Below are 22,172 nucleotides of genomic sequence, written 5' to 3'. Positions count from 1 at the left end.
GCCTGGTAGAGTTGCAGAGTTTGGCTCTGGTGCTCAGGATGGGTTCCAGAAACTACTTCAACACCACTCTGCTAGAACAGGCCAGGAAATGCAGTCACAGATCCTGGAGAGAGGGAGTGGTGCCTGGCCTTAGTATATCAGAAGGATACAATCAGCACACCAGGAAGCCCAAACCAAGCACAGGGGCTTAATCCTTCCTCTAACTCTGTTTGCAGTTCCCCCTCTCCTACAAGCTCTGCAGTAGGAGCCTAACCTACCCCAAGTACATGATTCAACCCCTCCCCAAGCTCTGCGGCAGAATCACCCCAAACCCAAGCCCTGCAGCAGGACTATTGCTCATTCACCTGCACATCCACCAATGTGATCTATGCCATCATGTGCCAGCAATGCCCCTCTGCCATTTACATTGGTCAAACTGGACAGTCTCTACGTAAAAGAATAAATGGACACAAATCAGATGTCAAGAATTATAACATTCATAAACCAGTCAGAGAACACTTCAATCTCTCTGGTCACGCAATCACAGACATGAAGGTCGCTATCTTACAAAAAAACCTTCAAATCCAGACTCCAGCGAGAAACTGCTGAATTGGAATTCATTTGCAAATTGGATACTATTAATTTAGGCTTAAATAGAGACTGGGAGTGGCTGAGTCATTATGCAAGGTAGCCTATTTCCCCTTGTTTTTTCCTACCCGCCCCCCCCAGACGTTCTGGTTAAACTTGGATTTAAACTTGGAGAGTGGTCAGTTTGGATGAGCTATTGCCAGCAGGAGAGCGAGTTTTTGTGTGTGTGTGTGTTTCGGGGGGGTGTGGAGTGAGAAAGCCTGGATTTGTGCTGGAAATGGCCCACCTTGATTACCATGCACATTGTAGGGAGAGTGGTCACTTTAGATGAGCTATTACCAGCAGGAGAGTGAGTTTGTGTGTGTATGGGGGTGGGGGGGTGAGAAAACTTGGATTTGTGCTGGAAATGGCCCACCTTGATTATCATGCACATTGTAGGGAGAGTGGTCACTTTAGATAAGCTATTACCAGCAGGACAGTGGGGTGGGAGGAGGTATTGTTTCATGGTCTCTGTGTGTATATAATGTCTTCTGCAGTTTCCACGGTATGCATCCGATGAAGTGAGCTGTAGCTCACGAAAGCTCATGCTCAAATAAATTGGTTAGTCTCTAAGGTGCTACAAGTACTCCTTTTCTTTATTTACTGTATAAACCCACTTTCCTTTTAAGAATCTTCTTTTCTAATAAATCTAGTATTCATTGATTCCTTTGCAATAAGTAACCACTGAGGTACTACCAGGGCCATTAAACATCATTATCTGGGACAGACATCCCCTAATGGCCTGACAGGGGAATCAATCAGGCTAAATCATGAATTTCCCCTACACCTTACCAAACACGTCTGTCAAGGAAAGAAAACCTTTGGGCCAAGGTTTAATGATCACCCTCCCTATTCTGGAGGCAGCTGGCTAGGGACAGACCAACGGCAGGCCAGCCAGGTGCCAGGTTGTCTCAGAGACGGGAGGCTTGACTGATGCAACCGCAGGAAGAGAGGAGACTGGGTGATCGGAAATGGGCCAGTGAGATGAGAAGGGATTATATTTTTTGCTACCTTTAATACCCCTTTAATGAGATAACCCCTCCTTCTGGGGAGCATGGGGCTTTCAAACCTTTCATGTGCTCAGGCAACAAAGGAGAGACACTGACATTTGAGATTTTCACACCATACGGGGTCAGTGTTCGTTATTTCAAACCGCTCAACATTTGAGGTTCTGCAGCTTAATCTCTCATCCACCGTGGGAGCTTCATTTCCCTAAGCAACACCACAGATAAACCTCAGCTCAGATATTCTCATCCAGCTCCCCTTGAGTACTGCTGGGGGTTTCAGATCAGGATTACAGGCCTTTGAACTTGGCTAACCAAAACTGGCCTTTACTGCATACAGAGTGATACTGAACAGGTGAAAAAGTCCCAGAGGCTGAACTAGGGAAAGTTCTTTTTCCTTCCTGACATGGGCTGATGATAGCTATCAGTTATCGAATCTGGGTCTGGAGTAGACTGAGATAAACAATCAGAATTATAAGCCTGGGCAAAACAGTGTGCAAATATGCAAACTCTTCCTGAAATATATGCACATGGCCCAGATTCACTGCCATTAAGTCCTTGGATGACTGACAAGATTCAGGGTGGGTTCTCCATTAAATGCATCAGTGCTTCAAAGAGAAAACTAAAGTAGTCACCTCCTGCCACAATGAACTCTATCCTGATGGAATGGATTGATCCCACTTATTTCCAAGACCTGGATCCTGAAGAAATTGACCCAATGTTCAGGAGAGTCCATGGGGAGAACTGCCACACAATCCAATAGCCTTATCAAAAAGAAACATCTCTAAAATGCCCATCCTCCCCTGCCTTGACACTGGAAAATCCAAGTGTTGGTGTTTCAGTTGCGAGATGGCCAGACTGTCAACATGTATAGTACTCTGATCACAAGAAGCAGAATTTCCACACACCCCTCCAAAAAAAAAAAAAGCTTCACTTTTTAGTGAGATACCATAAAAGACACACAAGGGGCTTAGGGAAGAAGGCAGAGTGCCGACTGAAAACAGCTTGTGTTAGTTAAGAAGTTTCTGAGGCAGCCTACGGTGCACCAATGGCAAGCCACTTGGGATTCAGCACCATTTTAGCAAGTGTTCACTTATAAAACTCATGTCTAAAATGAAGGTGACCCTGGCTTGAAAAAAAAAAATCAAAAATATCTACGGTTGACTCAGGTCTTTGAGAGGGCATGATGTGCAGGCCATGACAGAGTTAGTCCAACGTCTATATACAATACCCGTGATTCAGTTTCCATCAGTAGGGATAGAGGTGGAGGCTTTCTAAAACTGAAGAAGTTCATGGACTCACCTATCCATCGCATCAGGGATGTCATGATCTGCAGATACTTGGTCTTCTGGACATTAAAAAAGGTGAAAGGACCCAGTAGTAGAGTAAATGCTGCCTGGAAAGAGAAACAAACAAACAGGAATCAGGCTAAAAATCAGAATTTTGCTAATAAGGCCAAAAAACAGTGAAATAAACTTCTTCTGGAAAGCTCAGCTCAGACACAACTTCTGTTTGGTACCAAGATTTCTTCACTAGTTTTAAAGCTGGATTGGCTGAGACACAAGGAAGGGAAAAACTAATTGCTTGATGTCAGATTATATGCCTCAGGCAGACAGAGCTCAGGATCCTCTTAGCTTCTTGATGTTTGCTATCACCTGTACAGTACGCAGTTACTGACAAATTTTAGTACAAGCTATCAGTGTAACTTTACAGAACATTAAATATTAAACCTCTTTGTCTGGGTATATGCTCAATTTAGGTCTTGGTAGCTGTAGCTGTGACCAGTCTGGTTGAATTAACATTGATGGGCCTGCCTTGAGGTGTGCTAGCCTGAAAAACAGTGGAACCTGCCACGTGACAAGGGTGAACCAGCTCCAGCTAAACTAACCCTTGATGTGCTACATTTTCACTTTTACAGTAAAGCATTAACAGAAAGTAACATGTGCAAACCACACCCATGAACTGAAAACTCTGAAGATAAAGAGCCTCCCAGTGCCTTTGCTGTTAAGAAACACTCCATGCAGAGTCCATGCAAAGCTACCATCAGCAAGTGCCCTTATTAGGCATCCTGCAATTTTAATCACAGCTACCAGACAGACCGCAGAGGGGTCACTAAAGGCTAACCTGGTGGACACTGCAGCACCAGGATCCACTGAATATCTGACAGCTTCCCATCGCACACTCCTAGTCACTTGGCAGAAAGCAGGACTAACTGAGAAGCCTTATATTTCCTTAGACATCACACATCCCCCTACAGCTCCTCCCCAGTGCAACAGAGAGACTAAACAAGTGACTGAGCCGTGACCTCTTATCCAATCTCAGGTTTCAGAGTAGTAGCCGTGTTAGTCTGTATTCACAAAGAGAAAAGGAGGACTTGTGGCACCTCAGAGGCTAACCAATTTATTTGAGCATAAGCTTTCGTGAGCTACAGCTCACTTCATCGGATGCATCACGAAAGCTCACGCTCAAATAAATTGCTTAGTCTCTAAGGTGCCACAAGGACTCCTTTTCTTTTTATCCAACCTCAGTGGCGGCGGGGGGGGGGGGAGGGGGGGGGGGAGGTGCTGCTTACCTAACAGACTAATTAGCCAAATCAGATAACAAGAAGCACTTTAAGAACACACACAGAATGTCAAGGGCTTGAAAGAGTTCTGAGCACCCACTGAGTGAAGCTAATGTGGTATCCAGAGGGGTTGCTTCTACTGAGAAGGTTGGCGGAAGGGAGTGATACAGGAAGAGAGCTTTGCCCACCCTTTGTTTTTGTGGGGGGTGAGAGCGTGACAATCAATCAAGAACTGACTCAGACTCTCATCAGTAACACGTGCAAGCAGTAGTCTACAGGACAAAGGCCCAGAAGACACCAGCACACACTGTGTCCATTTGCATGGCAACTAGTAAGATTTTTTAAAATAAACAGAGCAATAAATACTTAACATTTACATAGCTCTTTTCATCCACACATCTCCGAGCACTTTACAAAGGAAGGTAGCACTCCACTTTACAGATGGGGAAAACTGAGTCACAAAGAGGCTATATGACTTACCCAAAGTCCCACAATGAACCCATGGAGGAGCTGGGACAGAACCCAAGTTATTTAAAGACCCGCACAACTCCAGGAAACTTTTCTAAACCCGTTCCAGAAAATATGTAATGCAACTTGAATGATTTCACAACACAAATATTGCCAGGTGGCCAAAATAAACCCAGGGTGGGGACTGGAAGTCAGGACTTTTGGGTTTTATTCCCAGCACAGTCAATGATTTGCTGCAACACCTGGGCAAGCCACTTACCCTCTCTGCACCTTGGTCTCCCTGTTTGCAAAACAGGAATGCCGTTGGGTGTGTGGGTGAGGATTAAGGTTTAAGAAATGCTTCAAGATCCTTTGCATGAGATCACCCAGGAAGCACAAAAGATATTTCAAATATAATTGACAAGTCTTAGACAGCAAAAAGAAATATCAAGGACTTTTCAGTTCTAATACAATTGAATTAAAAGGGTTATAGAAATTAGATTTTTTTCCTCTGCGCTTTTCCTTCGATCTCCTTTTTGTGTTATGCTCCCTGAATTCCCTCCATCCCCACCCAACCCACAGCCTCCTTTCTACTGACTGCCATTCAATCCCAAAGCAGAATGCAACCTCCAAGGGTCAGAAAGGTGGGGATATCATCATCATTAAGGATACAGAGACAGCCCAATGCACATGAGGAGAATGCAGGTGAAAGACCTGGACCAGCACCAACAAAGCAGAAGCCAAATCTACCACCACCGACATTACAGACCCATGCCCAAATAGCCTCTCTTAGAAACACACACTCAAACTGTTAACATAATCCCCCTTCAAAAGGGATGATTAGCTCATGCATTACTAATAGCTGAAACGAAGCGACAGACGAGGGATGGTGATAATTAAGGAACAGGTGTCTTGTGCAAATTAGAGCACACCAGAACCAACTGGCAGAACAGCACCTTAATCCAATGCACGGACAGACAAAGGGCCCTTAGGTAGCAAAGAGGCAGGGTTTGAAGTCTGTATCGGTCTCTGAGCACAACTGCAGCTTTAGTGCTTAAGTAGAGGATGCAGGGCCTCATTGGTGTGTCCATCTCTAGACACACTTGTAAACTGAACCTGGAGAGGAAGCAGGGAACTGAATTTTGTAACAGTTGTGGGTAAAAATATAAGAAGTCCTTTTGGGGTTTTCCCCCTCTAACTTCTGTACGGTTATAAATTCTCCAGCTCCCAAGCAATCTTTATCTACTAAACCCATTGACAGGTTCCAGAGTAGCTGCTGTGTTAGTCTGTATCTGCAAAAATAAATAAATAAATTTGTTAGTCTCTAAGTTGCCACAAGTACGCCTTTTCTTTAAACCCACTGATCAACTTCAGAGAATAGCTTCAAACTCTCCCTCTCTCTCAAGGACTCTACTCCTCAATTTATTAGGAATGAGATGAACACAAATCATCACGCATGAAGGTATGGATTTCCCCCCACCCTTTTATAACAAACTATCTATTGTTCATCATAAAAGCTTGGTTTCAAGGAATGAGGTGCGAGATGAGTTCAAGAGCAGTCTAAATATTACATTACCTTCCCCATCCAACTCCCATCAATGAATCATACTGGGCTTCCAAGGATCAGTAAGAACAATGCAATGGCTTTGACGGAGATGAATCAGGTTGCGCAGATTTGAGAGCAGACCCAGTTTATAAATCAAACAGTGCTACATGCTGAATTCTCTTTAAATGAGAAGTAGACAGTAGTGGATGGGATTAAATAGCAAAAATCAACCCCCCCAGAACCCCGCAAGTTCCATGAGATTTGAAACAGGACAGGTAATGGCCACCAGTTCCAAACCAGAAGCTCTTCCATTTAGCTCGTAAAGGAGGATCAAGAGATCAGTTTTAGTCCAGTGACTGGGCCCATCCTGACTAGTTCAGAATTGGAGAGCTGAAGAGACGGACCAGTCTTTTCAAAGATGTTTCAGATACAAGGCCTTGCAGCTGATTGGAAAGGTGTGTGTAGGAGAGGAGGAGATAAATATGAATACATAAGCCAAGATTTTCAAAACTGGGTGTTCAAAAATAAACATGCCGCACTGCCCCATCCCACCCCACAAAATAAAGATTTAAGTACCTAATAAGTAGGCTGTGGTGTTTCTCTCGGGGACGGGAGAAGTCAGCCATATTTTCATTCCAAGGATTTTTCAAATCATTGTGTCTTCTTCACAAGCTGCCAAGTTCACACTGATCCAGCTTCTCCTCCCCAAGTAGTTAATTAACTCCATAACTGCCGTTATCCCATTACCTTCTTCCTGAAGGAAAGGTGAGCCTAGACTGGCATCTAGGACACAAGCCACCTCAACTGCCAACAACATTTTCTAGGCTCAGCTCTTTCTCTAAAGTGAGCTGTTTTACAAACCTTGACTCATTACATGCAACAGTTAACAAAGCCTAAATCTGTCCAGAAAAACGGCATCAGTTACCCTCATGGAATTCAAACGGCACTACACGTTACACACCAAGGAAGAACTCTTGCATTTTCCAGTTCAACTCCCCTACTTTCTATCTTAGAAATATCTAAGGCCTCTATCACCTTGGCTACTAAATTTTATCAAAATAACCTTAGGCAGAAGGAACAGACAAATCTTTAACTGAAGTGGATTATTATACTCTGGTGGTTTACAACTACAGACAACGAATGGAGGCTCGTTCAGTTCAACATGAACAAGGAAGAAGAGACATCAGCCTTTCGGCTAAGATGAAGTGCTGTGTCTAAGAGCAACTATATCCCCTAAGGGTGTGGGAGAAGAGAATCCTTACCATGCACTTGCAAGCGATTGGCTCACTTATCGGAGGGGGTCATTCCCTAATCTCTCTCCTCCAACCCCGTCCAATACAAAAGAAAAATTAAAAAATATATCCGGGCCTGTTGAAGTCATGCAGAAAGTCAGGCACAAAAAAATGAAAGCCTCTTCTCCTTGCAAACTCCTGTTTGTGTTGCCAGCATGACCCAGTACATAACTAGATGGTAATGAGTTTGCGGCTTTTACTGAAGATTATGTTTCCAGTCAGAGAAAATTAGAAGTTTGCTAGCACAGAAGTGAAGACAACAGCTTGTCTCTCTGAATTATGCTCTACCCTGCAGGCCAGCGAACTCGATAGTTGGGCAGTTCTTGAAGTGTTAGGAGGCCTCCCCCCCATGCCAGCTTTTATTTCTGGCTATAACACTGCCAAGGTTTGGGAGGTTACAAAAAACAAACAGGAATCCAGCTGTCAGTGGCTTCCCAGCCTCTCCCTCTGTCAGCTCTTAATACTTCAAAATGAAAGACAGGCCTGTTGACTTGGAGCCTTCTTGCTGCAGGGACCAAGATGGGATTTGCCGTTATTGCCAGAAACACACACAGCGACTGAAAAAGAAATACAGTCTTTGTATTGAAATTTGCATGCCAGGTAAGAAGTAGACAAGCCACTTACGATAAGGTTAGGCTTACAAAGAAAGATCACAAGAAGGTACGGGTAAGTACTAATGTGGTTATGTAAACTGGATGGCTGTAGTGCCTTGGTCAACATCCACTTGTGACGATCAGCTGAGATGCTCCAAAAGAATGTTTCCAGGTATTAGACATATTGATCAAGAATCGAACCAGTGTAGAAGGTGCCTTACGCCAGAGTCAAAGGGTTATGCTGGTCAAAAAGGCTCTTTATTGGATCTGGAGGGCGAGTACGTCATCATAGAATCATAGAATATCAGGGTTGGAAGGGACCCCAGAAGGTCATCTAGTCCAACCCCCTGCTCGAAGCAGGACCAATTCCCAGTTAAATCATCCCAGCCAGGGCTTTGTCAAGCCTGATCTTAAAAACCTCTAAGGAAGGAGATTCTACCACCTCCCTAGGTAACGCATTCCAGTGTTTCACCACCCTCATAGTGAAAAAGTTTTTCCTAATATCCAATCTAAACCTCCCCCACTGCAACTTGAGACCATTACTCCTCGTTCTGTCATCTGCTACCATTGAGAACAGTCTAGAGCCATCCTCTTGGCTCAAGTCCTCAGTGTTCAGAATAAGCAGGCCGCACTTTATTGAATTCGGCTCTTCTCTCTCAGCTTTTTCTAAAGCAATGGGTCTCAGGGACTAGAACTAGCACCACAGACTCTGCAGGTAAACGTCTGTTGTGCTGAGAGTGTGAATGCACACGCCTGCCAAGGGACACTGATGAAAACAAGTTTCATTCACAACTGCCATCGGAACTTGCGTAGTTGCCTTCAAGATCTAATCTGCAGAAAAAGCATCCACAATGTTTAGCATTTATTGAGAATTAAACTACTGTATCTTTTTGATTCAGAGCCTGGAGGATCCCCAAATTCCGAGCAATGTTTGCTTAATGTGAGAACTAACCCCACAACCCCTGCCCTCTAAAACTTGAGCCAAAGCAACAGCCAATCCCAAATCAAATCTTTGCTCTGAGGCTCCTGGTTCTGACTAGTGGTAGAAGTGCAAACATCTCACATGCAAGGTTGTTCTCATGGTAATTTTCGCCCAGTGTCTCAGACATCGGTGACTGCACATCACAAGTTCCAAGCAGCCCTTTTCTTCCCACTGAAAGGGGTGAGGGGATACAAATAAACTCTCTAAACATGGAGAAATCTGACATTTACAAGCATAAGGACTTGAGATTTAGATCAGCTGGATCACTCTTTGGTAGACTGCGTTGCCTCGGCAGGCTAAACTGGACGCTTTACAGACGCTGCAAGGCTATGGATACGGAACGTTCCCATAGCAGAGCAGAAGTTAACAAAGACAAGTCCAACTGTGACACCTCCGAGAGGAAACTGGTCCCTGTTAAGATTAGTTGTTTAGAAACAGAAGCAAAGAGTCTCCTTGAACAGAGCAGAAAAAGCAGTCACTTAATAGCTGGTGTCAGATGAGTAGTAATTCTGATGCCAGCTCTGCCTGGGCAAGATGTCCCTGAGCTCATCAAGCTACTCCTGCAGCCTAGGTGAATGCTGGAAGCGATGGAGACAAATGTACCACAGCTAAGAACGGCCTCTGACAGCCAGCTGGCCTAGCAGAAACACCTGATGAGCTCCGTGACATCTGGCCTGCTCAGGAACCAGGGCCCTGCTGCAAGGCGTGAGGGCTGTGTAAGAGCCCCAGCTCTGGCTCCTGCCTGCATCAGGTTCTCTCCTACAGATGACATTTAGAGAACAGGGGAAGAGGAACTGAGTTTTAACACTGATGACACAGGCAGAAATATATGATTTCATCCTCTGATCTAGGGCCTGATCCAAAGACTATTGAAGTCGACAGGAGGAGTCTTTCCACTGATTTCAGAGGGCTTTGGATCAGGCCTTTGGCGAGCATAAGGACACTTCTGGAGCCAGTCAGAATGGTTTAAGGCACACTTCTGCCTGAAAGAACTTACCAGGTTTTAGGCTCCTCACAACATGATGTTTCTGTTCATTGTCGCTGAGGCTAGAACAGCCCAGAGTGTTTAGCCACTAAAAATGTTACCACTAGTGACTTAAACACACCCATTTGCAGCCTAGGTAACTGCCAAAACAGTGCCACCACTCCACTGTGGCACCCACCACCCTAATCACCACCCCAGCAGCCTCGGCCAGTCACACCACAGGTTGCAACACTTATAAGGACCAAGCTGCTACAGATTTCAAGAAGAGAGGCTTTGTGGGGCTCACTTCCTTGCAGTGCCCCCTTTCAGACCTCCCTCCAAGCCTCCTCTGCTGTCCCCCCTCGTGACAGAGGACACACTCGTCCCTCCTGCGTGATTTCAGCTCTCCAGCTAAAGTGCCATCTGGCACTTTACTTAGGGCTGTGTTCCAAGTTTCATCCTTCACCATCTATGGTAAGATATAATATATGGAAAAGGAGACTGATTGTTCATACAAGATTCCCTCGAGACCCTTTATAAAAGCTTAAAGATGAAAGATGAAAAGACAGAGCCCCCCAGCGGCTGGCATGTGGACCATGGCTGCTGCTGTGCTGACAGGCAGGAAGTTATCAGGAGGCAGGTAATTATTGACTCTCATTTAAATTGGTTAAAATCATTACCCAGCAGCAGAAATGGGATTGCTCGAAGAGGCTGAGAGGGTTTTGAACCTCTTCTTCCCCCCTCCGAGCAGTAATGAAGTTCCATGGAACAATGCTGCCTCCGTTAGACACTGCATGAGGAATACTTATGGATAAAGTGTAACTGGCCTCATTTCTACCCCCTAGAGTAAAGGAGAGCTACTTTGTCACAGACTTCTGCTGCCAAAGTATTGCTGGTAATTAACATGCAACTCTCAGGATACACCAGGGGAGTTTTTACAGTCATAACTCATAGGGAACATATTGCCTGTACAAAGAGCAATCTTCACAGCTGGCATTCTCCTTCGATATACGGGATCTACACAACATGGCTGGGTCGGAGGTTGAATATTCATCTAGAGCCAGAGCTACAGCTGCCAAAAGCTGGGATAGCTGCACTGAAGTAAGGGGAGCTATGCCTACTATGCCAACTGTGGACGTAGCCCCTAGTGACCTGAGGAATACATAGTGGTGGCATTACTGCCTCATGGCTGGTCAGTGGCCTACATTAAATGCATCTGTTTGTTTAAATCCAGTTCCAAGTGGACAAGTGTCCATCCCATGAAAAACACTATCACAAGTCTTGACCTCGTTGGGGGTCTCAGAGAGACTAAGGACTGAATGGACCAGAGAGACTGAACCTCCTCTGTGGCCCCTAGTTACAGCCCCTCCGCATCAAGGCCGCAGCACATTGAAATGGCAGCGGAGTGAAGTTGGCATGGTGCTGTTCTGGCCGTACCTTTGATGTGGATAAAGAGAGGGCTGTCAGAATCCTGAGCTAGCACATTTCAGTGAGAGCCAAGTTCACTTACTCTCCCCTCAAGCCCTCAAAACACCCAACACCCCCTCCCAAAACCAATCACTCAATTCCCTCCCCTCCTAAATTAAACAATCCAAACACGGCGAAGTGTTTTCAAAAAGTCCTCCTATGCAAAGATTGCAGTCCCTGGCACACACAGCCAGGATTGGAGCCAGCAGCAAGCTTGCATTCTCTGGTGTAAATATGCTTCCATAGTCATTTTTCATAAGCAAGAGAAAGATGGAGATTGGCAATCTCCCGAGGTGACTGCCATCTAATTCTTCATCGATGGAGTATTTATGGTACAGTCATCTGCAGTGTCTTGTAGTCACTTTAGCGCCACCTTGACCCCTGACCTCCCATACTCCGCATCGTCTAATTGCATCCGAATCGAGAGGGAGGGGAGCAAAGAAGCTGATCGCAGTAGGAGAGCGGAGTTTGAAAGTGGAACATCAGGGGCATGATACATAGCAGCCCCGCAGAGCGAAGTTGCAGAGGTGGGCCTGGCTGTGCCCTCCACAGACTGACCTCAAGATGGATCCGAAATAGAACAGGAACCTTCCTGACACTGAGCAGCCTTGAGGATTTTTTGCAACATTAGCGAGCACGGCTATAAACAGATTAATGAGCTTCATCTAATAAAGTGTGAGCGCACAGTCATTACTACCCCCCCGACAGACACTGCCCTACATCTATGCAGATAGTGGAGTACTGGCAGCTAACACGATCTTTCTATTTAATATAAACCCCCCTCAGGTTAGGTAGTGTTAAGGTGGGAGAAACAGATAGGCTGCGTGGCATATAGGCATGGAATACCCGCAAGCATGCCTCTCCATGAGCTGTTCAGTGCTAAGGGCTACCTGGGGAATTTACTCATTCTGAGCCTTCCTCTTCCCCTACCTTATCTAGTGCACACTACACAGACTGGTGCAATAAACCATCTGGATCACTTCAGGGATAATTTCTGCCCAGAAAGGTGACACCGATCACAGTTTGCCATAGGACAAATCTGGCCAGTCTTGGGTTATCTGTATTTATGGTAGCGCCTATAATTTTGTCATCAGTAGCTGCTGGTTTGGTCTAAAGATCACAGCTTTGGTCAAGATAACAACCAATATTTCACCAAACAAAAGCAACAGCTCACAGGATCATAGAACTGTAGGGCTGGAAGGGACCTTGAGAGTCATCTAGTCGAGCCACAGCACTGAGGCAAGTCACAACCATCTTCAGAGCACCTCCCTGACCAGTGCTCCCAAAGGGCTGAATAGATAGATGTCCCTCCCTTGCTGGTTGGCTGGAGGTGGCTGAGGGAAGGACTCGTTATTAAAGCCCTTTGTTAGGAGAGCTCTGGAAAAAGCTCAGTGTCAGGATGAGTGACAGTGTAATCTAGGCTTCGTTTAAGAAGAAAAACCACTTCTCATTGTGAAGCGAACAGACAGCTCTTTGCAAAAAACATGTTTCAGTCCCCTGCACTATCGATTTCTCTGTAGTAGGAGACAAGCTAATCCTTTAAAGCCAGTCACTTCAATCCACGTCCTTGCAGTTTCTTGGAGTTCTTCCACTGTGTACCAAAGGATCAGTCTCCTTCCCCGAGTCCTGGCATCAGGGTACATTCGCCTTCCATCTGATATTCCCCTTGTCCTAAGGGAAGGGAGGTTCAAAGGAGGCTAGCAAATCCAATACCAAAAGCTGAACTTTAGAGCTAGGGATACTGACATGACAAGTCTACATCCCGCTTGTGAAACGCTGCACAGATCTCAGCCACTGTGTGAGCCAAATCAATTACAAACCAAGTCTCGCTCACAGAGGCTAGGCATTAACCAAAGTTTTTTTTTTTTTTGGTTGGGAAACGTTGAGGGGAAAAAAGCCTTGTGACGCTGCCAGGTGATCTGTCAAAGACGCATGATGAGCAGGCAATAAACTGCAACAGAGACAGAAATTAATGACAAGACCGAGGGAAGAATGGCCAAGAAACGAGGGGTGAATTCAACCTTAATTAGCTCCATGACAAAAAGCGGAGAACTGCTTTCATTTCCCAGACACCATTTATTTTGGTGGAACTCGGCTCCCAGGTTTTGCAGCAGCAGCTTCAGGGCAAACTGACCTCACTTTAAAAAGTTGATGAGATGGAGACAGGAATGAGACTCCGAAATCAGCCCCTCGGACTGGGTTTTTAGTCCAACAGTGCTGCATTATCGAGGCATCTGTGGCAAAAGTTAGTGCACTGATTAGTTACACTTAAAGCAGGACTTCAATCGTTCTGTTTCTCACATACCCGCATACGCTGCAGTACTCCAGAAGATGACGTTGCAGTGTTCTGGATCACTAATGTAGGTTCTTCCTGCCTTCCAGTACTGTAATTGCCCACAGGAGTAATAGCTACCATTCTTTTACACTGACAGTCATTTGTTTTTATTTCCACATTCATTTTGCAATAAAAAGCACTGGAGTGTTTGTAGTTAGGAACAACATGCTCCAGCGCTGGCGAGAGAATCTTGCTAGGACACATCCCTTCTGAGAAGACAGCACAGGAGGCTCTGTACTCTGCTGTAACCCTGCTTTGGAATGTCACTACAGAACACTGCTGTGTGCGTGTTCTAGGTGATTGTTGTAAGCAAACAGGCATGCTGGCTTCACATCAGCACAATAAACTTCCCCCAAACAGTTGTCCTCATGATCCCTCTCTGCAGGCTTAGGCTTAGCACACCCAGTAGTGGACTCATACCAGGTGATGATGTAGGAGGTCAACACTCCCCTCCCACGTGTTCTCACTTTCTGGCTCTGAAAGTCTCTAGGCCACTCCTGGCACAGAGTCCTGCAAGAATAGATACCCGAGACAGCAGCTATGATCTACTGATTGCTGGACGTGACTGCTGTGGGGCACAGTGGTGAAAGGTGGCAGAACACAGGGAAAGTCTTCTCAGCTGCAGAAGGGAACACTCAGAACAAGAGCGGGTCTCTCCTCAGAAGATGCATTCAATTCAAAGCACCACCTTTCAACTCAAGGACTGTTTCCAGTACCAATGGACTTGGGGTGAAGAGTTAGATCAGCAGCTCATGCTGGGACAGCATTGCTACTAACCACTTACATCATATAAAGCTAGTGAGATCTGTACATGGGGACACCTCCACCATGGATGGACACCCCTGCTCCCTCCATCTAGAAAACTCAAAAAATGTGTGCGCCCCTGCCCTGAATTTTTGCATAGCATTTTTGGGTGCTGCTGAACAGCTGACACGCTCCACCACACAACTGGCTGCACTTCAGCTCCACCGCGTGGTGAAGTGATCCTTTATATATAGTTGTAAGGCAATTTGAGATCCTTTCGGCTCAAAAGGGTTTGTGCTAAGTGTAAGCTCTTGAGAGCCAGCTGGGGCTGCAGCTTTGAAAACCTCTCTGGAAAGGCTTCATCCACCCAGGGTTGTATGCAGCACAGGGGCCATTTGGGTTAAATAGTGGTCCCGGCCACCCCAATTGGCATTAGCATGCGAGGAAGGCAGGCTGTGGACTCAGGTGCTCGCATGTGGAAGAGTTTTGGCTTAATGGGGGATGCCCTTCACTAAAAGCCTCTCAACAGGGAGACTGCACATTGCTTCTTAACAGTAGAACCTACAGAAAGACAGGTATGACAAGGGGCCGAGCCCTACAGGGGGGTGAGTGAGGGCACACAAACTAACAGAGACATGGGTCTCTAGTGAGAAATCAAGGCATCTCTATGCCCAGATGAGAGGACAGATTCCCAAATGCAACCTTATACCCACAGAGGCAGACATGAGGTTACAGTCACAGCTGGGGGGGGAGGGGGTGGAGGGAATGCCAAGAGGGCAGCTCTAGAGCCAGAGAAGGGGGAACAGGGAGATGAAGAGACAAGAGAAAAATAGCCCTACAGATTGCAATCAAAGAGAACCCAAGCAGGAAGTACCATGCTGAGACAAGAGAAGAGGGGAAAATGCATCTACATAAAATGTACTAATTCAGCCTTACCCCTTTCAGGTTAAATTCTGCATCTAACAAGAGGATATTTGTTCCCCTTGATTATCTCCCCACCCTTCTGCACCAGCCTCTCTCAGTTTCAGACAGACCCTGCTCTGGTTGCTCATTATTCTAATCAGAATGTCAGGCTGGGGTGACATTGTCCCTTCCTGAAGAGAGATGGTGAGTGCCTGAGAGCCCGCTCATTTTATTCACCGCACAAGCACATTTCCAACTGGGATAATCTCCATTAAACCATCTGTGCTCCCCTCTTCACTTGGCCGGCACCCGCTGGGCTGCCTGCGATACTGCAGCATCTGTGAACCTGTAAAAGTGGATGCCATGTACCTTTCCCAATCAGCTAAAAACCAGCACATCCTCCCATGGAACAGCTATACCCGACATCCTTAAACACCGCAATGCCAGGCTAGGGAGAGGATCTTTTGAAGCGCCTTCCTCCAAAATGGCATTTGCTTCCCCCATTTGGGAGTTTTAGTCTGTTATGGGAAGAAACTGGGCTCCTGAGTTACCAGGAAGGGAGGGCTGATGGAAGAGAGGAAGCTAAAGCATTTCCGTCCGCCCCAGTGCAGAACTGAGGCAACATTTGCCACGGTCATGTTTGATCAGAATCTCCAGATGGCTGGCGATTCCCACCAATTTAACCCCTTATTTCTTTCATGAGTATTAATCAGCCAGCTTTTCTCTAGCAACAATATCATTATTTCACCATATCACTAAGGAAGGGTAACTTCAGGACTGTAACAAGAAACAGGTATGAGTCCAATGCAGAGACGGTTAAAGCTTAAATCCACTGTCCCTTCCTCCGGTCCACACAGAAGACATTTGGCTGGCCTTAAGGGAAGTGTTATAAAAGGAATTGCAGCAGGGCTCGATGACCCTAAATCTGTAGACTAACTGCACTATGAAACACACACAACAGCAGAGACTCAGATTACCTCCTTTTACAGCTCATTCCAGGCTGCCCTTAAAAATGGGCATAGAACAGCCAAATGACCCAGAAATCATTCTGGCTGCAGAAGACGCCACTGTGCTGTGACTAACTGGTTTGAAGGGAAGAACAGAAGTTACCAATTTGCTTTAACTGCAATCAGCATTTGCCATCTACAGGACATGGAGCCCATGCCTCCCTTACCAGCCGATTCACCCTGCAAGCTGCACCGAGTGCACTCATGCTGTGCCTTTCATAACCCCAGCTTCCAAACCCATCCAGGCCTCCCAAATGTCCAACTTAAGGAGGCAAATGCAAGCATCGAGTAACAGGACAGGAAGGAGGGAGTACAACTGAATAAAATCAACACTTTCCATGACCTGTTTATATCACAAGCCACCCATATTTTGGGACACAATTTACGACCAACAACACTCAGTCCATGGAGGATGAAGGTTATGTGGGCCTGGCAGGCTACGTGTCGTCCCTGCAGCCACACATAGGTGTGCTAGATTCTGTAGCAGTAATAGAAATACTGCACAGGCACGCAAATCTTCAGAGAGGGACTTAATCAGTCTAAACAGTCTCATTATGTACACAGTGCTCAACATCCACTCCCAAAAAGCAGGAACGGAACCCATTTCTGGAGGAGTTTTGGGACATTAAACCATGAAATAGGATTTTATGTCCATCATTTTCTCCTCCCTTTCCCCAGCCTAAAGATTCAGTGCTTGAAACAGTTATTACTGCAACTGAGAAAAAGGGAAGGGAAAAACAGAGTCCTTGGGAGAGAGGCAGGACTGATCTTCTGCTGACAGGTGGCATTTGAGGTGAAAAATGCCCAATTGGTATGATTCTTGCAGTTGCCACAGATTCTGCAGAAAACATTACATTTACCATTTAGCCTGGAAAAAATGGAAGTAAAAACGTTGCCAGTAATTTGCTGGCTGCACACACACAGAAAAAGGTGGGAGCTGAGGGGGGATTCATTCTTACTGAGGGTAGGAAGCAGAGTGCTGGCTACGGTGGGACCTTGGCTGGATTGCGCTGACCTGCTTAGACTCCCTCAGAGCTGAGCCTGCAGCTCGGCCACTGGGAACAGCCAGGAAAGATGAGGAAACTAGAGACAAGAGCTCAGGAGACAGAGCCTGATGCTCCCAAAGAGCAGTGCTGGTTTCTTTGGAGGACAGTGTGCCTTTCCTTCTAAGTTCTCGTGTTGTCTTTTTCCTCCTTCCCATACTGGGATTTAGTATGCAGGAAAAGCTCCTTGTTTCAGCTGCCTGATTCAGAACCCATTCACAAGAGGGAGAGTTAGGACTCCAGAACAAAAGGGCCCTAGCCTATAGGGACATTTCTCATGCTAGGGAGGAGAAGGTCCCATTTGTTTATGTTCTTGAGAGGTTTATTCCCCTTCTCCACTTCTAAATGGCTTGTTTCTTCCTTTGCATGGCTCGGCTCTGGCTACCCTGCTGGTCCTAGAGGATCCACTTCTGTACACAAACATGACAGTTTAAGGTGACAGTTATTCCGTGCTGAATGTAAAGTGTTGTGGTAGAGAGACATGTACACACACACGGATTCTGAATTAGGAAACCGCTCTGCCAAATTTTGATCTCTGAAGTATAAAACGTTTCACATGACTGCTGATCTCAAGTTTTAGTTTTGTACTACATGCAATATTCCAATTAAGCTTGGGGGGGAAAAAACACTTCAGGCAATAGGCCTCTCAAAGCACCATCATGTTTTGAGAAGGAAAAGCTTGACTGCACTGCAACCTGCTCCATGGAAAAATAAGTGACTAGGAAAGAGTTTGAAACAATGCAACAAGAGACAAGAATAGCAGTCCTTTTTCATTTAGTGGAAGCATTTGCATTTGAGAACGTGTCATTCAGTACTCTGGTCTACCCAATTCTGCATTACCGTTTGGCCACAAAGCCTACTTTCCTACAGCACAAATTTCAGACTGTTCATGCTACTTTACTGAAGGCTGTTGTGGTTTTGAACAAGTTATCCTTTCATCCCTGGAATTTTTCAAAGTGAAATTCCAACAAAACAGGGTAGATAAAAATCATTGATTTTTAAAAATAAATAAATAAAAATCTGATTTTTTTTTTTATTTACATCGGATTTTTTTGATAAAATGCTTTTTGAGGAAAAAACCTATCTAAAGATAGCTTTAATTAAGAAACATTATAGCTCAAAGATATCTCATCATGGAATAGGGATTATAAATTCTAATTCTTTCATGTAATGTTTAAGAAAAGTTTTGTAAAGGAGTTCCAGTAGTTCATGGATTAGTGACCCAATCTTATGGGATTCCACTGGCTTCTGTATAGATTATTTGGGTTAGTTTTTCTATCTATCCAATGGGACACAGTGCTTAGTCTAGAAGATACCATCAGAGATGCTTAGTTTTGCAGTTCTCAAACTGAATGTGTCTCCCCAGCGGTAACATGCTTGTTAACAGCAAAAATGTTTTTAAATAAATAAATATATAGAGATGAGAAATAACAGACCGCAACTCTATTGTCCCTCTGCAAATTTGTGTACACAGAGTCAATCCCTTACCTCTCTCTAAAAGTGCAAAGTTTCAAAAAGTTCAATGAATAGAAGATTTGTTGGGGGGAGGAGGAGAAGAAGAAGAATAGATCTGGACAAGGAGAAGTCTGGAGATAAATGTGAGAAGCGAGGGATATATGCTTTTTTGTTAAACTATATGTTTGCTGTTGAAGAGAAAAATCCAGAATACTTAATGCTGTTGTTTTAGTTAAATAAAACAATTTAAATGTCTGCCTGGTGATGTTCTCCTCCTAATACAGCAAGGCAAGAAAATCCTCCAAATATTAATGATTAACCTGTTGAATTGGAGATCCTTCACATAAATATCTGCCTCAATTACCTTTGGTAAATAAAATAACCAATCACTCATTTTCTGATAGAGCTGTAAAACTAATCTGAAAAGTTTTCAAAATAAATCACTGTTTAAAAATGTATAGTGTGTACCTTCTAAAAATGAATCCTACATCTATCTCAGAGTTGTGAAGAATATGTAGTAAGCTTGTAACAACCAACAAGAATGCATTTTTATTTAGAAAACCATGATTAAATAGAGTCTTCCCGACTATGATTTAAATCAATTTGATTTAAATCAAATCCACCCTGCAACAAAGCTAAAAAGGGAGAAGAAAACTTGTGTTTTATCAGGCCTGTACTGAAGCATTTCTAGCTCCTTACAAAGTAACATCTGATTGACACTGGGCTGTTAAAATGCATATTGCTATAATTTAATGATATCCTGTAAAATTTGCCACTTTGCAACACGAAGGAAAGACACCTTTTTTTCCATGGACAAATATAACACAGACCTACCCACTGGTCACCTGTTGTCTACAAGTTATAACAGAACAATGAAAAAGATTCATCAGCACCAAAGTCGGTTTAACTTTTAAACTCCCTTCAGAGCTGTGCCATATGAAGAATAGTTCTCCTGACCTTGACAACAACAACACTTCTTGCAGCGGATCTCCATGTGCTTCATAGACAGCTAAGTGTCAACACTCTTGGAGCTTTGTTAACATTATCCTCCTTTTACAGAGGGGTAAATTAAGACAGAGCTTAGGTGACTTGCTCAAGGTCAAGCAGCAATTCAACTGCAGAGCTGGGAATAGGAGTCTGGATTTGTCCTCTTAGACATACAATGTTGCCCATATGCTTATCTAGTGGGAAATGGTAGAGCTGTTAGTGAAGATGTAACTGAGCTCAAAGGTTGCACTGACAGTTTGGAGCTTTTCTGTATGTTCAGCCCATCACTGGAGCAATTCCATTTATTACCTAACCATATCTCATAGCATCACATAGCCTTGTTCCCACTGAAGGCAAGTGGAGAAAAGCACTGAAACCTTTTTCTTGATTACTCAGAAGAGAAAGGGTTAATCACTGCCACAGACATTAGAGGATAAAGTAACCTTCAAACCTAAACAAAGACAAGCCGGGGGAATAAAGTTCATGAAAGTTGCCCACAGAGACAGCAGCAAGTAACGCTTTTGTTTGTTTGGGTTTTTTTAATTTTTCAATTATCTTTATGAGTTATAGGTGTAATATCTGGGAGACACAGTTAGTAATTAATGCATTTCTGCCTTTCCTGACAAGTGCCTTCTGTTCGGTCAAAGAGTTATTGAAATTCAGAGAGAAAATCCTCAATCATGTAGGTTTTCAAAGAAATAGGCCAAGATGCAATTTAATAAAGCAATAATATTTCTTTTAAATAATTAACCAGGCTGTGACATTTACTAATATTCCTGAGATCTAGCTCCTGTTCCAGTGTTATTATTGCAATAGTGAGGAGTGCTCAGGCATGTGATCCAGCCACCACACTCTCCTTAGGATGGCAACTGAAAGCATTGCTTACATTTACTCCTGCCCCTGGGTTTACCTGCTGGCACTGATGATCTGAAGCATCCTTCCTCCCTCTCTTTTCCATACCGGTTTCTATTTAAACCCCCAGCTAAAGTTCCAGCAGGTCTGAGATTCAGGCTGCTTTTACTTTCAAAGCTATTAAAGCTCTTCACCTCCTTCTCCCCACTTCTTACCCCAGACAATGGTTTCTGTCTTCGTGTTTAACTCCTACTGAAGTCAAAGAGAGTTTGATTCTGCCATGCAACAGAGCCACAACAATTTGATACTGCAGTGATGGGCTAGAAAATCCTAAACTAGCCAGCCATGCTATTGAATGGTACAATAACAGAAACAGAACAATGTATGGTGACATGTTCCCCCTCAAAAAGCAGAAGTTTGTATAAAACTACAATATTTCACACACAGAAGATTTTAAAGACACACAAAAGTTGTTGCAATATAGGAACAGATCTAACACTCATATACAGCTTTGCATTAAACTTTAAGACCTCTATATAAAGTCAGAATCACTTCACCAAGCACTGAAGTGCAGCCACTTCTGGATTGCAACAGCTGTTTAAACAGTACTGAGATAGACAGCATGCAGGACGGAAAGTGAAGAATACTGTATACTAAAGAGAATGCAGGGGAAATTTCGCTTAGCACAATGTGGTTAGCCAAACTATAATGTAGTCAGGCTATCAAGCCTGCAGTTAGAGCTTTCAGCAAATCAGACAGGGCTGATGTCAGAATTCCATACCTTGGCTGTTCATCTGAACGCATTATGCCATAGAAACCTGTGTACATCATTTCAGACCAAATATGATATACGGACCACACCAGTCATCCAGTTCTGAGCACTCACCAGATAGAGTCTGTAAGCATCAATCCGCCTGATTGGCCCCCAGCACTTGTCTGTATCGTTATACTTCGTGCCATCTCCAACACCGCAGGAGTGATTGCCAGTTACGCGACTGAGAATGCAGTCGGGGGAGTGGGAAGAGAGAGAAACAAAAGCAAAACAGTAATTAACATCCCTCTGAATACACTAATTGCGTCTTCCTCTCTCCTCCAGAGAAAGAGGATGGGGCATGGTGGAGACAGAGACATGCAGAGACTTTCCCCTGATCTTGCTGCTTTATCACAGGCCCCAGAAAACATAAATCACTCTGAATTATGTAACCATAGATAGATTCTTGGGCTCTTCACAATTATTTGAAAATGCAGGTGATGGGACTAGATGGTTGAAGTTACTAATAGTGCGATATAGAGACTTGCACCTCTAGGACACTATTTCAAATTGAGCCCAGAGCGAACTTGAACAAATGTCATTCTTCTCTGATAGTTACTGTTACTTATGA

The 22,172-nt window shown here is 44.5% G+C and overlaps 1 protein-coding gene across 2 annotated transcripts in view; it reads right to left on the bottom strand.

The window, feature by feature from the left end:
* Window positions 1–22,172, bottom strand: part of SLC38A12 (solute carrier family 38 member 12) — a 64,396-nt gene that overhangs the window by 21,426 nt on the left and 20,798 nt on the right. For both annotated transcript variants that reach the window (XM_077834487.1, XM_077834488.1), the window contains exons 8-9: window positions 21,677–21,785; window positions 2,913–3,006 (exon numbers count right to left, since the gene is read on the bottom strand). In XM_077834487.1, coding sequence (XP_077690613.1) covers window positions 2,913–3,006; window positions 21,677–21,785 — 203 coding nt within the window. The remainder of the gene's footprint in view (window positions 1–2,912; window positions 3,007–21,676; window positions 21,786–22,172) is intronic.

Source organism: Eretmochelys imbricata, chromosome 14 (assembly GCF_965152235.1).
Source record: "Eretmochelys imbricata isolate rEreImb1 chromosome 14, rEreImb1.hap1, whole genome shotgun sequence".
Taxonomy (NCBI): Eukaryota; Metazoa; Chordata; order Testudines; family Cheloniidae; genus Eretmochelys; species Eretmochelys imbricata.
The sequence above is the reverse complement of the archived record's forward strand: the minus strand, read 5'-3'. Positions and strand labels throughout refer to the sequence as shown.